Below are 14,894 nucleotides of genomic sequence, written 5' to 3' on the forward strand. Positions count from 1 at the left end.
AGTCTGAAAGAGAGAGACACGATAGTATCTATTTGTGTGTGTGTGTGTGTGTGTGTGTTTGTGTACCAGTATTGTTCCTGTCAGCTGTGATGTCACGCTTTTGAGGTGTTTCGAGTGGATCTCCCCCCCCGCCCCCCCTCCTCTGATCAGACATCACGAGCCGCACTCCACAGGTGGTCCATGACATCTTTCTTTGATGAGGTGTCATGTTGAAAAGGTCGGTCAGAGTTTTAATTGGCCCCTCGGCTCGTTAGCGAGGTCTCCCCAGTGCGTGATTGTCCGGTACCATGACAACGGCATCCCATGGATGTGTGGTTCAGCTGCAAATAACCCAGCATTCATTCATCAGTAGGTTTAATTTTATCCCCACAGATAAAAACAAATATGTGTGGATCGTCGAGTCAATTTAATTTTAACTTTTACTCATCCGTGTGTTTTTACGTCATTGAGAATTTAGGACAGGAAGCAAGCATACCAGAACATGTAGCTAGCATACAGGAACTTCAGGCTAGCATACAGTATAATAACCATATTCTGATTTTTGGGGAGGGGGTTTCTATGAATGCAAACTTTAGAACAGTGAAAAAGACACTCAGGGTATGAAAAAGAGGACATGTCTGGGGGAAAAAGATGATTTACTGTCACCCTAAAACAAGGACAGGACGCTAGCATACGAGGACATGAGAGAAGGCAAAGACGGGGCCAAATGTGAGTTCTGGCAATATGAAGAGAATGAGCAGGGCCCTGATAGGAACAGAAAGCGACGGCGGTTGGGCAGGGATGTCTTGTGGTTAGAGGAGAGACACAGGGATGAAAGGAGAAGTGAGAAGACACCTCGCAATGACAACCTCCATTCTTCTATGTTTTCTTTCTCCTTTGAGTGTCAGTCGAGCTGTGCTAGTAGTCAGAGAAGTGACGGGGAGAGGAGAGAGGACACAGTGTTCTAGTAGGGCCGCAGTAAGAAGCACACAAACGCACAGCACAACGTTTTTGACCCACACATACAATATGAAACACACATGATATTAAATACACACCTAATATTAAAACCCAGACAGAAACATTTGAGATGCCTATACAGGCACATGCAAAAACAAACACATGAAATCATCCTTGTATATAAATGCATGTTCTTTCAGTGGGACCCATGCTATGTATGTATGCACCAGTTCACATGATCTGACACACACACACACACAGTGAGTGAGTGAGCGAGCAGCAGGAAGTGTGCTGGTTAGTCATGTTGATGTTGCCCAGAACCAGAAGAGTCATGTGATGGTGTTGTTCCTGTCCAGTGCTGCTGACCCTAGCAAATCCAGCCTGACCGCCCTGACCTTCACTTATGTGTGTGTGTGTGTGTGTGTGCACACTGAGGAGTGTGGAGATTTAAGTGTACGGTATGTAGCTACATACTCCCATTCTCCCAGTTGTCATAGCGACTTGTGTTCTGTGTGTTCCACAGCAGCTGCACACATGTGTGTGGGACGTGCCTTTGCCCTTCAAGATCGTCCTGCTCAAGGGCAGCAAGGTGAACGCAGAGGAAACTGCCAAGGTAACCCCGCGCTGCTCGCACGCCGACCTATGACTTGACCTCCCCAGCGACGACCCTCCCAACCTTTGACCCCCACAGCCCCATGGTCGGGGACCGGGCCCCTTGACACGAACATCCGTTCTGGAAATCTCTCACCTGTTTATTAATACCCGTTATTACCCCCCCGCCCCCCTTACCTATCCCCACGCCTTCCTGCTTCACCCCTCTCTCTGTCTCTCCGTCTTATTCACTCACCCCCCCCCCCCCCCCCCCAGGTCCAGGTGCGCGCCGGCCTGTTCCACGGCACCGAGCTGCTGTGCAAGCCGGCCGTGAGCAGCGAGAGCGGCGGGCGCTCGGAGCACGTGTGGAGCGGCACGCTGGAGTTCGACATCGCCGTGAGCGACCTGCCGCGCATGGCCCGCCTCTGCTTCGCCGTGTACGCCGTCATGGACAAGGTGAAGAAGCAGAAGTCCACCAAGAACGCCCACCCCAACAAATACCAGACCATCCGCAAGGCCGGCAAAGTGGTGAGAGGCAGGGAAGGGTGGCGCGCACGCACGCGCACGCTTGTTGGTGTGTGTTTTCTGAGGCCACGATGGCTCTCCCCTGTGTGTGTCCTCAGCACTACCCTGTGGCCTGGGTCAACACCATGGTGTTTGACTATAAAGGACAGCTGAAGACGGGAGACATCATCCTGCACAGCTGGTCCTCATTTCCTGGTGAGAGCACGCTCACACACACTCACACACACACGCACACACACGCACACACACACACACACACACACTGACGAGGTGTGTCTTCAGCAGCAAACGCTGTGCACTCATTCCTGAGCTTTTACATACAGCATATGGAGCCACGGTGTGTGTGTGTGTGTTCCTCAGATGAACTTGAAGAGATGCTGAACCCCATAGGGACTATCCAGACCAACCCGTATACGGAGAACGCTACAGCGCTACACATCAACTTCCCAGAGTACTGTGCACACCCCATTGTTTTCCCTCCCTTCGACAAGGTCAGGACACACACACACACACTCACTATGCAGACATTGTCTATAGCCTTAGAGCACAGAAACAGGCTCATAAACAAACACTTGGTCCTGTTCACAACTTGGCTTAGTCCCAAGGAGTGTTATAGTGTTGTTTTCCTTTCATGAATTCCTCTAATGTGTTCTATACATGCAGTCTGTACAACACGCTCTTTAACCTAAACACACACACGCAGTCTAGCTTGGCCCTTACCTTCAAACATGCATGTGTGTGTGTGTTCTTCTCTCTGTAGATACTAGAGAAAGCTGCCGATATCGCCGGATCCAGTGACTGCTCACCAATGGTAGTGAGTTCCAGCCACACTAACCCTAACCTCACACCTGCATACACGCACACACACACACACACACACACACACACACACACGGTCAGAAGGACAGTTCCCAAAGAAACGAACTGCGTCAGAGATCCTGATCTCGCTGGGGTCCAGTTTCCAGAGCAACCCAGTTGATGGTTTTGGCAGGGTGTCACGACACAACGCCTCGCCCGGCCAGATCAGTGTCCCAGATCAAAACAGGCCAGACGCACAGTCTCCCTCTCCGCCCTCCCTCCCTTTCCTTTCTCCTCCTCTCCTCACTCTTCTCCCATCTCTCTCTCCCCTCCCCTCCTCTCCTCTCCTGTCCTCTCCCACCGCTCTCCCTGAGAACGCCCGGGGAGAGGACGGATAGTTCTAGAACACCATGTGACAGACAGGGCTTGCCAGAGCTTGCCCATTTGCAGAGCAGTGTGAGCAGCAGGGCAGTTGGTGGACAGACAGACGGGGCAAAGGACCAGGACATGTGCAAAACACGGGTCCAGTTCTATATGTAGTCCATGCATGCGCGTATGAGAGACTGGCACCAACCACCTCACAACTCGACCAAGAAACTCGTCTTTTTAAAACGTCGTTCGGCCCCAGCCTGATCCATCTCTCGCCGCAAACATCTAAATCCCCTGTCCTGCACTGCCCCCCTGTGGCCGCTGGCCCTCACTGCGTGCCCCGCTCTGCCTCCGCAGGGTCGAGGAGGGAAGAAGTTCCACATCGAGCTGAAGGAGATCATGGAGCGCGACCCGCTGTCCCAGCTGTGCGAGAACGAGAAGGACCTGATCTGGACCTTGCGCTACGACTGCATGGAGAACTTCCCCCAGTCGCTGCCCAAGCTGCTGCTCTCCGTCAAGTGGAGTAAACACGAGGACATGGCTCAGGTCAGCAGGACAGCGCACACGCTAACATCTTCTGCTCAATGAGCCGCTAGTCTCTGAGGAGGTTAAGCTCCAAGTCAGTCTTGAAGTCAGTGTTGACGAACTACATCTGTCTTATGATTTGCGTGTGTAAGCATACAAAGTCACTCACATCTCACACGCACTCTCTGTCTCTCTCACACACACACACACACACACACACACACACACAGCTGCAGGCTCTGCTCCAGATCTGGCCCAAGCTGAGTCCTCGGGATGCTCTGGAGTTGCTGGACTTCAACTATCCTGACCAGTACGTCCGGGAATACGCTGTGGCCTGCCTGAGAGAAATGAGGTAGGCTGCACACACACACAGTAGACAGATCGAGAAAGATCAGGTACCCCCCCCCCCACACACACACACACTAGATTAGGATTTATTTATTATAGGTACAGGTCCTTTATTGTAGGTTTAGATAGGTTGACATGGTTTGTCATAGGTGTATACAGGCCTCTAGGAAACTGTCAAGAGAAGCAGGAAGCAGGCATTCCAATGCACCTGGACTTGTTCCAAATGGCTTGAAACTTCAAATCACTGTACTTTCATTGTCAACCACTCAGTTCCCCTATTTCACTCACATTCCACTATTATTCCCCCCTCCCACGACCCCCCCCCCCCCCCCCCCCTCAGTGACGAGGAGCTGTCTCAGTACCTGCTCCAGCTGGTTAGGGTTATTGTCCTCACTGTCCACTGACACTGTCCCCCTTCCCCCCCGTCCCCCTTCCCCCCCGTCCCCCTTCCCCCCCGTCCCCCTTCCCCCCCGTCCCCCGTCCCCCCTCAGTGACGAGGAGCTGTCTCAGTACCTGCTCCAGCTGGTGCAGGTGTTGAGGTACGAGCCCTACTACGACTGTGCCCTCACACGCTTCCTGCTGGAGAGAGCCCAGGGCAACCGCAAGATAGGACACTTCCTCTTCTGGCACCTCAGGTAGCGGTCACACACGTGTGTGTGGTGTGGGGTGTGTGTGTGTGGTGTGGGGTGTGTGGAGCTGCGTAGTAACGGCGGCTCCCCCTGCAGGTCAGAGATCCACATGCCGGCCGTGTGCGTGCAGTTTGCCCTCATCCTGGAGGCCTACTGTCGAGGCAGCATCCCTCACATCGAGGTCCTGAAGAAGCAGGTAGGACTTCAACACCCACACACACTCTCTCTCTCACACACACACACTCTCTCTCTCTCTCTCTCTCTCTCTCTCTGCTCTCTCTCTCTCTCTCGCTCTCTCTCTCTCTCTCTCTCTCTCTCTCTCACTCACTCACTCACTCACTCACTCACTCACTCACTCACTCACACACACACACACACACACACATCAACCTGCCATCTGAGCCTGTGTAACCTCAACATGGTGCCCGGTAGGGGCTGTGGTCTGCCTGTCGTTCACGCTTGCCATTTAGCGTTCCCTGTTTGTCTGGACTAGTTTCCCCTCACCTCTCTCACCTCTACAGACACGGGACAGGAAGTGGCCTTCTGCTCGTCAAGCAGTGCGAGGCTATTTGGCTTTGATTTTCTGAAAATAGTTGAAGTTGAATGTTGGCACACCTTAAATCAAACACCCCCCCCCCCTAAAAAAACCTGTTGGGGAGCGTACTTTGCTGACAGATTAGGAGTATTCAGTGATCCTAAAGATTTTGTTTATTACATTGAGTGACTTCGTCGAACATTTGAACTTGTGATATGAAAAACAAGAAGAGTGGGTCCTAGCCCGATTTTAAAGATCTCTGACATGAGGACCTGTTAACCGGCTCTTGTCACACCCTGTCCTGGTAGCAGCGTACTGGGACCAGTCCAGCCAGGAGCAGGGGTTATTTATAGAGGCAGAGTGACAGCAGAGCGACCTCTAACCTCTGACCTCCCCCCCCCCCGTAGTAGCTCCACTTCCTTCCACTCCCTGTCCGCAGCTGTCCGTCACTGCTTCACTTCCTGTTTTGGAGAGCTCCCTCTGTGGGGATGTTTCAGGAAGATGGGGGGGGTCACAATGTGCTTGTTTACCGTTGACAGTTTCGACTGACCTTTGACTCGTCTTGTCTGTCTTCCTCTCGCTCTCTCTGCTCCTCGCTCTCTGTCTCTTTCTCTCTCTCTCTCTGCCACTCTCTTCCTCTCTCTCTCCCCCCCCCCCCCCCACCCTGCTCCAGGTGGAAGCCCTGAGCAAGCTGAAGTCCGTGAACGAGCTGATCCGGCTGGGCACCCTCAAGAACGCGCGCAGCAAGACCAAGGAGGCCATGCTGACCAAGGAGGCCATGATGACCTGCCTGAGACAGAGCGGCTACACGGAGACGCTGTCCGACCTGCACTCCCCGCTCAACCCCAGCATCCTGCTCTCCGGCATCAAGTAAGGGGAGGGAGGAGAGGGAGGGAGAGGGGGAAGGGGTAGAGTGTATGGGGTGAGAGGGAGGGGGGAAAGGTAGAGGGGAATGGAGACCGGAGGATTCCGTGTTTTCTTAGACCCCACTATTCGTCCTACTTTGCAAATGCACGTTTCTCATCTTGTATTCAGTTCTATACCCATCTTGTGCTGTGTCTCATTTACTTCCCGTTCTTCTCCTCTTTCCCTTGACGGCCTCCTCCCTTTCCTCCCTCTCCTACCCCCCTGCCTTCTATCCATCCCTCCCTCCCTTTGTTCTCCCTCTCTCCCCTCTGCGTGTCAGTGTGGAGAAGTGTCGGTACATGGACTCCAAGATGAAGCCCCTGTGGATCGTCTACAACAACAAGCTGCTGGGAGGAGACAGCCTGGGCATCATCTACAAGAACGGAGACGGTGAGGGAGGGGAGGGAGGGAGGGAGGGAGGGAGGGGGAGGGGGGGGAGGGAGGGAGGGAGGGGGGAGGGGAGGGAGGGGGGAGGTAGGGGGGGGGAGGGGAGGGAGGGGAGGGGGAGGGAGGGGGAGGGAGGGAGGGGGGGGGGTGGGAGGGAGGGGGGGAGGGAGGGAGGGAGGGACAGAGATGAAGGGGGGAGGGAGGTACAGGAAGGATGAGGAGTCAGGGGGGGGGGGGGTGACAGGGGAAGTGAAAGGGTCAAAGTGGGTCATGATGGAGAAGCATGTGACTGTGGGAAGATTGACAGATCGCTGGAGAGAAAGAGTAGCCTGGCTAGAGAAGTGGGTCATGGGGAACTGGATTGAGGAGAGACGGAAATGATGTAACAACTTCCTTTTTCTGCCTTTCATCTCTTTCTCCCCAGATCTGAGACAAGACATGTTGACTCTTCAGATCCTGAGGTTGATGGACCTTCTATGGAAAGAAGCTAACCTGGACCTTAGGTTTGTGTGTGTGTGTGTGTGTGTGTGTCGTGAAGATGAGCGAGGTGTCTGTTTGTTCCTGTGCTCAGCAGGGAAGAGGAAGCACTTTTGTGGGGAACAGAGTGAGGGGGGGGGGGGCGGGGTCACTAAATCACCCCCTGCTAGACTAACCTTTCACTTCTCAATACACCCGATATCCATATCTCACACACACACACACACACACACACTAGTCGCCTCTCATCCTAATCAGATCCACACATGCGCTTTGAAATGCAAACACTCTGACACACACGCACTCAGGCACAAACACACATCTGGAGCGAGGCAGTGGAGGGCTTGTTTTGACAGTTGAGCTGGAAGGCAAGCCTCAGGGTCACCAGGACAAAGGTTCTGCAGGAGATGAAGCTCTTGGAGTCTGGGGAGGAGGAGGAGGGTGGTGGTGGTGCTGCAGAAGATAAGGCCAATGTTACAACGACTCCAACATGTTATGTGTGTGTGCGTGCGTGCCTCCGATGCGTGTCTGCTGGGTAATTACTCAGCGCCTCTGCTATCACGTGTACTTCACATGTTGCGGATTTCTTTTCTGCGTGCGTCCTTTCTACACACATCCGACACGCTTCCCACCCTGTTGAACATGCGCCCACGGGGCTCTGACACAATCATAGGTCCCAGGGTTGTGCCCTGTCAGGTGTCCACCACGCCCCCTAGTGGACACATGGACAACAGTCGTTCCATAACTCGGGTAAACCTAATATGGAACCAATATGACAGCCGAGGGGTTTAATCTGGACAGTTTGATACAAACAGGCATCTGACTGCGAATGGGACGGATAAGCACCTTCCTGGTGTCGATGATGCAGCTTTGAGCCGTCTCATCTCCTCACACCAGCAGACACACACACAGCCAGCCTCAGTCAGGGCGGGGGGGGGGGGATCGTTTTCCGTTACGACTCTTTACCAGAGCGTCACATGTCGGAGAGAGTGTTCAACATGATCCGCATGTGGATCCCATCACCAGGCATCTGCTGCTGGCAGAACAGTCCTTCACACCCCGGCATCCCAGTTTAACCCCTGATGTCTGAGCAGCAGAACGTAAAGGATATTCAACTCACTAGTCTCAAGAAGGATACTGGTGCTGTGGTTGAGGAGGGGAAGGTTAGGGTCAGATTGGGTCTGCTCCTTTTTACTTGTATTTTTCTCTTTATTTATTAAAAAAAAAAGATGGAAAAAAATTTGAATGTATACAAATAAAAGACATGCGAGATCTAGTTTAGTGACGGTGTCCTGCTCTGATATGGGACGAGGCTGAGTGTGCTCACACGTGTTTGTCGGCGTTCAGAATCGTGCCTTACGGTTGCCTGGCGACGGGGGACCGCTCCGGCCTCATCGAGGTGGTGTCGTCGGCGGATACCATCGCCAACATCCAGCTGACGAGCAGCAACGTGGCGGCGACGGCGGCGTTCAACAAGGACGCCCTGCTCAACTGGCTCAAGGAGAAGAACTCGGGGTAACGGCACGCTTGGCCAGCTCTTTATCTGGGTGGGCTCTCAGTTGGGGTGCATCATGGGGGCTGCTGGAGGAATAGGGTTCATGAGCAGGACAAAACCATTTCAATGTTTCGTGTAAAAAAACAAGGAATGGTCTGGAACATTCCTGGACATTTTGAGCTGGTTTAAAGCTCCTCCCCAGCCTGTGTGAATATGATATATTAAAACCAACACTAAGAATAATTCAGGGCTGGAATAAGCCAGAACACCTTGAATCTCCTCGAGAAAATGACCCTGTTAACTGTCCTGCTTCAGTTTCAACTCTGTGGAGGTTCATGTTTGGCCCTGGTGTGTTGTACAGGGACGCCCTGGAGCGGGCCATTGAAGAGTTCACGCTGTCGTGTGCAGGCTACTGTGTAGCCACTTACGTCCTGGGCATAGGAGACCGCCACAGTGACAACATCATGGTCCGCAGTACAGGGCAGGTGGGTGACACTGTTACTCCTGGGGAATACTACACACACACACACACACACTGCCCTGGGGAATGCTACACACACACACACACACACTGCCCTGGGGAATGCTACACACACACACACACACACTGCCCTGGGGAATGCTACACACATACACTGCCCTGGGAAATACTACACACACACACACACACACACACACTGCCCTGGGGAATGCTACACACACACACACACACACACTGCCCTGGGGAATGCTACACACACACACTGCCCCGGGGAATACTACACACACACACACACACACTGCCCTGGGGAATGCTACACACACACACACACACACTGCCCTGGGGAATGCTACACACATACACTGCCCTGGGAAATACTACACACACACACACACACACTGCCCTGGGGAATGCTACACACACACACACACACACACTGCCCTGGGGAATGCTACACACACACACTGCCCCGGGGAATACTACACACACACACACACACACTGCCCTGGGGAATGCTACACACACACTGCCCTGGGGAATACTACACACACACACTGCCCTGGGAAATACTACACACACACACACACACTGCCCTGGGAAATACTACACACACACACACACTGCCCTGGGAAATACTACACACACACACACACACTGCCCTGGGAAATACTACACACACACACATTGTTCTTGCGAATACTACACACACACCCTGTCGTGGGGAATAGTACAAAAACACACACTGGGAATAATCTGTGTGTGTGTGTTAAGTCACCGCAGTAATGTTGACTCTGTGCCGCTAGGGGGCGGTCTGGTCACTGACTGACCCAAGGTGGCAACCACGTCACTGATGGGGGACAACATGTTTACTATCTGCTTCTTAATCTTCATTCATGTGTGATTTGAATTGTTCTTTTTGATGTATTTATTCATTGACATGTTCTACCCTTGGTTCTCACTGATTGGACCTCTGCCTCTGTCTCTTAGCTCTTCCATATAGACTTTGGCCACATCCTAGGGAACTTCAAGTCCAAGTTTGGGATAAAGAGGGAGCGTGTTCCCTTCATCCTCACCCATGACTTCATCCATGTCATCCAGCAAGGCAAAACGGGCAACACAGAGAAGTTTGGCAGGTAGCCCTTCAACTCTTACTCCACACGGGCCAATACACACACACATATGTAACCTTAATCCTTCCTGATTGGTTTAGCGAGCCTGTGGGTTGACCTAAAGAGTTTGTTTTGCATGAAGCCAATATCCTGCTTATGGAAAGAATCCTGTTTCTGTGGTTGGTTGGAAAGGTTAGCAGCATTTGTTTTTGGAATGCTGTCACAATTGACTGTAAATTGTGTGTGTGTGTGTCTCCCCCAGTTTTCGTCAGTACTGCGAGGATGCCTACCTGATCCTGAGGAGAAACGGGAACCTCTTCATCACTCTTTTCGCCCTAATGCTGACGGCCGGCCTGCCTGAGCTCACCTCCGTCAAAGACATCCAGTACCTGAAAGTACGCCCGTTCAATCAGGACAGGATGTGTTGTGTGCACACAGATGAAAACCACTTATGTACTGGGCTTAACACGGCATGGTAAGATGTAATAGAATTGACCCCTCTCTCTTTTTCACCTCCCCTCCCCACCTCTCCATCCCAGGACTCTCTGGCCCTGGGTAAGACAGACGAGGAGGCCCTCAAACAGTTCCGGCAGAAGTTTGACGAGGCGCTCCGAGAGAGCTGGACCACCAAGGTCAACTGGATGGCCCATAACGTCGTCAAGGACAACCGCTCTTAAAGCAAAGATACCTTGGGTGTAGGGCGGGGGGGGGGGGGGTGTAAAGAGTGCCACGGTGCTGGATGAACCCAGAGGGGGGAGTGGTTTTGTCCTTGGTATGCCTAAGGACAAAGAGGACATCAAGAAGGGAATCTAGAGGAGGATTGCATATGTGATCTGAAAATACGCTCTGCAAACACTGCACACAGAGATACTGTAAACATTCATGCACACACACCTACACAAAACTCCCCAATCCCATGGCATGACGTTCTCCTCCCTCCACCCCTCCTGGTCGCACACCTGGCCCCTGTTGCTGACCTGTCCACCAATCCCATTCCTCTCACTTGGTCACGTATTATATCTCTGGGTTTGAGGTAGATCTGATCGCGAGCTTTGCACACACACAGCACCTGTGGAACAGCCAGAACAGCTGGTGGAACAGTAGAACCAGGCCCCTCCCTCCCCTCATCCCCTTCAAATGGACCGCCCCTCAGTCCATGGAAAAGGATGGTCGGACCCACGAGTACTGAGAGAATGGGTACGGGGAGGGGGGTCGTGATTGGACCAAACCCAGGTAGACCAATCCCAGCCCCCGTGATTGCTTGACTGACAGCACAGACAAAGAGGGGCTGTTGAGGACTGAAGAAGCCGCACGTCTCACCCATGTCTTAAAACAGCGCCAAAATGTGCACATGCCCAGCAGAAGTGCTTCTTATTGGACGTTCCCTCTCATGCCTACTGCGGGAAGATTGTATTCCGTTTTTCTTTAGTTTTCTTTTCTTTGTTCGCCTTTTTTTTATTGTAATGTTTCAGAGATGTATGTGCCAGACTACTTTATGACTGCATTAAGAAAGAGAGAGTGATCGAAAGAAGAGATGGGATGGAATGTTAATTTAGAGAACGAAGAAGGATGAGAGTGTTGAGAGAGAGCGAAAGCCTAGAGACTCAGTTCTGAGGCTAAAAGGCCAACTGGACCCTGACCACGTGAGCTATTAGACAGTACAACAGTGATAGCAGGAGTGTTTTTAAAGTTTTAAAAACACACTTTCGTTTCTTTAAAATGTTTGTTTCACTTTTCTGGGTTCAAATTTTTGGGGTTCCATTTCTCTATCAGTTGGATGCTGAAAAAAACGGTTAACCAAACCACGCAGTCTCCAAAGCTTGCCTTGCCTAAAGTTAGTCAGACTTGACTTTGAGAGCACCAAACACCCACTCACACTATGAAAGAACTCAGACTCATGCATAAAAAATGCCTTTTTGGACCAAAAGTTATTTGGTTTGTTCGTTTTTACTGTGTTTTAATTCTGTTCCGAAATTGAATGTCAACGCAAAAATAATGTGCCGTTCTCAGTGTGATTCCTTTTACGTTTTCAAATCAGCAGGTGTGGCTGGAGTTTCTACAACGTGTGGGAGGGGTTCGAAAGCAGAGGGCCTGACACTGCGATTCTAAACTACTTCCTGGTTCTGACAGGATGCTCCTACAGCATCTGCATTTGTGTTTTGTGCAATATTCGTACATGAGTACATATGATATATATACATATATATAAGTATGATGATCCCTGGGGCCCAAAGCCTAAGTCTATAATGTTGTCACTGTGGCTTTACTTGTGATGCTGCTGTATTTCGCACCGCTAGCCTTCAAGTCAACTCAGACACTGGATTTTGTCAAATGTACAGGCTTTTATTGTTTTGCTGGTTTCGTTTTCATAGGAGTTTTATTAAAGTTATTTTCCATCGAACTGAATCTTCTGTCTGTCAGTGCGTTTCAGTGTGTGGCTACTGGAGCCAGTGTGCTGCTAGTGGTCTATATAGTAAATCCATGTACTTGTATCTGCCGGGAACAGCCTGAGGACCTGGCTCGGCCACCTCTGGCAGACACACACTGATCCCAGGCCCAATGTGTGCGTCACAGAAAACACCGTAGGGGCACTCTGCTCTGTTCGGTATGGTAAGGTTAAGACAATCCAAGTGATTAACCATGAGCCTTTGCACATTTTGTGAAAGAAAATCAGTCATGGATTTTTTTTCCAAAGTCAACTATCACTAACTGAATGCATAACAATGGATGTAAAGATTTGCCAAATTTGGCTTCTGGGTGGATTTATACAGAAATTCCCCAGATTAAATACTTTTGATGTGATAACTTGGTTGTACTGTTGTTTTATTAAAAGAGTGACAGGTAGTTTCCTTTAGTTTTGAAACGAAATGGAGCACATAGCCTTGGCCTGGTCTAGCCCACTTCTAGTTAGTCGACCGCTCTGTATGGTGGCCTTCTGTCTTAGCTGTGACATAAGACGTTGAAGGCTGCTCTTCAAAGTCCACGTTTAAATTTTTGAAAGAATCTGTGATTGCATCCACCACTCCAGAAGCAGAATAGTAGCTCTCCAATACAGTGAATATTAAGGTGTTAAAAAACCTAACCATAAACAGAGTTTGCAAAGATTACACTGCTGTCTCCCTCCCATCTCAAGAGAAATCTCAAACAAACATATCCCATACCCCAGAATTGGATTCTGTCTCTGGTTTAACCTGATGCACTGCCACCTCACAGCAAGAAGGCCCTGGGCTCGATTCCCTGCATGGGTCACGGCACATGTCCTCCCTAGGCCTTGGGTTCTCTCTCCATGTCCTCCCCAGGCCTGGAGGTTCTCTGGAGGGTTCTCTCTCCATGTCCTCCCCAGGCCTGGAGGTTCTCTGGAGGGTAATAGCCAGTGCAGCCACCTCCCTGAAATGAGTTTTTGCAGGTTGGGATGTCTGTATAATTTAATGTGGTTCCAAACAAATTAATGATGTAAATGACAACCTCACGAGAAAACCAATAGGCTATCTCTCAAAATGTATAGTAGCCTATCGCGCTGTGCTAAAGGATCTGTATCACACAATGCGCGATTAATTCAGGTTCATGTTAAATTCTTCTCATTATTCTTGCACCTTCCACAACAGGTTGTTGTCGAAAAAACGGACAATAGCTACATGTCCAACAGACTTCCTGTATCACATCTGAAGCTGCAATCAAATATTGTTTACACAAAATAAGCCTGCATGCTCCCGAGCAGGTTTAAGATAAATAAAAGGACTTTTTGCTTTGACAGCAAGTCCAGAATGAGCGTCGAAGAACCGAACAATACAAGATCATTACAAATCATCAATAATCAATCCAGCTCGCTCTGAGTTAGCGATGTACAAAGAACGGACCCCTGAATACATTCCTGCCAGCACTCACATCACCTGACTCCAGTGTCATTCTAGCCCTCACCTCAATCCTGCAGCATGTTCTGGTCATGAATCCAGTGTTTCGCTGTTCCATACCTATAGAAAGGGTTGGAAAGGAATGTTGTCTAGGATGTCTTGTGTGGTCAGTCATTTGGTGCATCTGGCCCTCAACTTGAGTGGGTAATTTAATACCCATGAGTGGGAGTATTTTTCCATCAAATAAAAAGGTATGTTGACAATTTACTCAAAGCCTTCATCAGTATTAAAAGGTAATCAACTCATCTCCAGTTTTGCCTATATAGCTAGATCAATGTGATAGTCTGTATGCCTTTAGTAAACTGCTCTAAATGTGTCAATTTTGTGTCAGTGGAACCTACACAGTATGCTATGAAGTTGGCTCACTTCAACTGAGCACTTCACTGAGTTGGTGAGTGTGTTTTGCTTTAAACTCTCTTAATCCTTATCTTTTTTACAAGACCCTAAACCCTAAAGCACTCATTATGTTGTACCCGATTGAGTTGACAGTAAAAGGACCCTGTTATGACCACTATAGTTGGCTTTAGGCATCACAGTCAGGTGTTTTGCTGCCTCTGAATATAAACAATGAATAACAAGGCAACGGCGTCATTGGACCAGGTGTCAGCTAAACAAATAGCAGACTGGACTGTTCCACCCAATGACGCATCCCTGACATCAATTTCCAGCTGTATGTTGGTTGTGTAACGGTTTGGGCCCTCAAGTTCCCTTACCTGCATATGAAGCTGCAAAATGATTGACTGGGAGAACACATAGCATTTGAGTTGAAATACAGTATAATACTGTATATATATTTATATATGTGTGTATATAATTAATGATAAGCTCATCAGCGGGTATTGTCTTATTTAAAGAAAATCTGTAATTCT

General features: G+C 50.2%; 1 protein-coding gene across 5 annotated transcripts in view; it reads left to right on the plus strand.

The window, feature by feature from the left end:
- pik3cb (phosphatidylinositol-4,5-bisphosphate 3-kinase, catalytic subunit beta) overlaps positions 1 to 12,520 on the plus strand; it is a 43,896-nt gene extending 31,376 nt beyond the window's left edge. For 2 of the 5 annotated variants that reach the window (XM_062472543.1, XM_062472542.1), the window contains exons 8-24: positions 1,463 to 1,552; positions 1,807 to 2,058; positions 2,154 to 2,250; positions 2,416 to 2,546; positions 2,816 to 2,869; positions 3,580 to 3,768; positions 3,978 to 4,099; positions 4,587 to 4,730; positions 4,821 to 4,920; positions 5,933 to 6,129; positions 6,446 to 6,555; positions 6,977 to 7,055; positions 8,377 to 8,544; positions 8,886 to 9,009; positions 9,993 to 10,138; positions 10,377 to 10,509; positions 10,654 to 12,520. In XM_062472543.1, coding sequence (XP_062328527.1) covers positions 1,463 to 1,552; positions 1,807 to 2,058; positions 2,154 to 2,250; positions 2,416 to 2,546; positions 2,816 to 2,869; positions 3,580 to 3,768; positions 3,978 to 4,099; positions 4,587 to 4,730; positions 4,821 to 4,920; positions 5,933 to 6,129; positions 6,446 to 6,555; positions 6,977 to 7,055; positions 8,377 to 8,544; positions 8,886 to 9,009; positions 9,993 to 10,138; positions 10,377 to 10,509; positions 10,654 to 10,791 — 2,274 coding nt within the window. In that variant the 3' untranslated portion in view covers positions 10,792 to 12,520. The remainder of the gene's footprint in view (positions 1 to 1,462; positions 1,553 to 1,806; positions 2,059 to 2,153; positions 2,251 to 2,415; positions 2,547 to 2,815; positions 2,870 to 3,579; positions 3,769 to 3,977; positions 4,100 to 4,586; positions 4,731 to 4,820; positions 4,921 to 5,932; positions 6,130 to 6,445; positions 6,556 to 6,976; positions 7,056 to 8,376; positions 8,545 to 8,885; positions 9,010 to 9,992; positions 10,139 to 10,376; positions 10,510 to 10,653) is intronic. The other 3 variants (XM_062472545.1, XM_062472547.1, XM_062472544.1) reach the window with 3 other exon arrangements.
- Positions 12,521 to 14,894: the final 2,374 nt, after the last annotated feature.

Source organism: Osmerus eperlanus, chromosome 11, assembly GCF_963692335.1.
Source record: "Osmerus eperlanus chromosome 11, fOsmEpe2.1, whole genome shotgun sequence".
NCBI classification, from domain to species: domain Eukaryota; kingdom Metazoa; phylum Chordata; class Actinopteri; order Osmeriformes; family Osmeridae; genus Osmerus; species Osmerus eperlanus.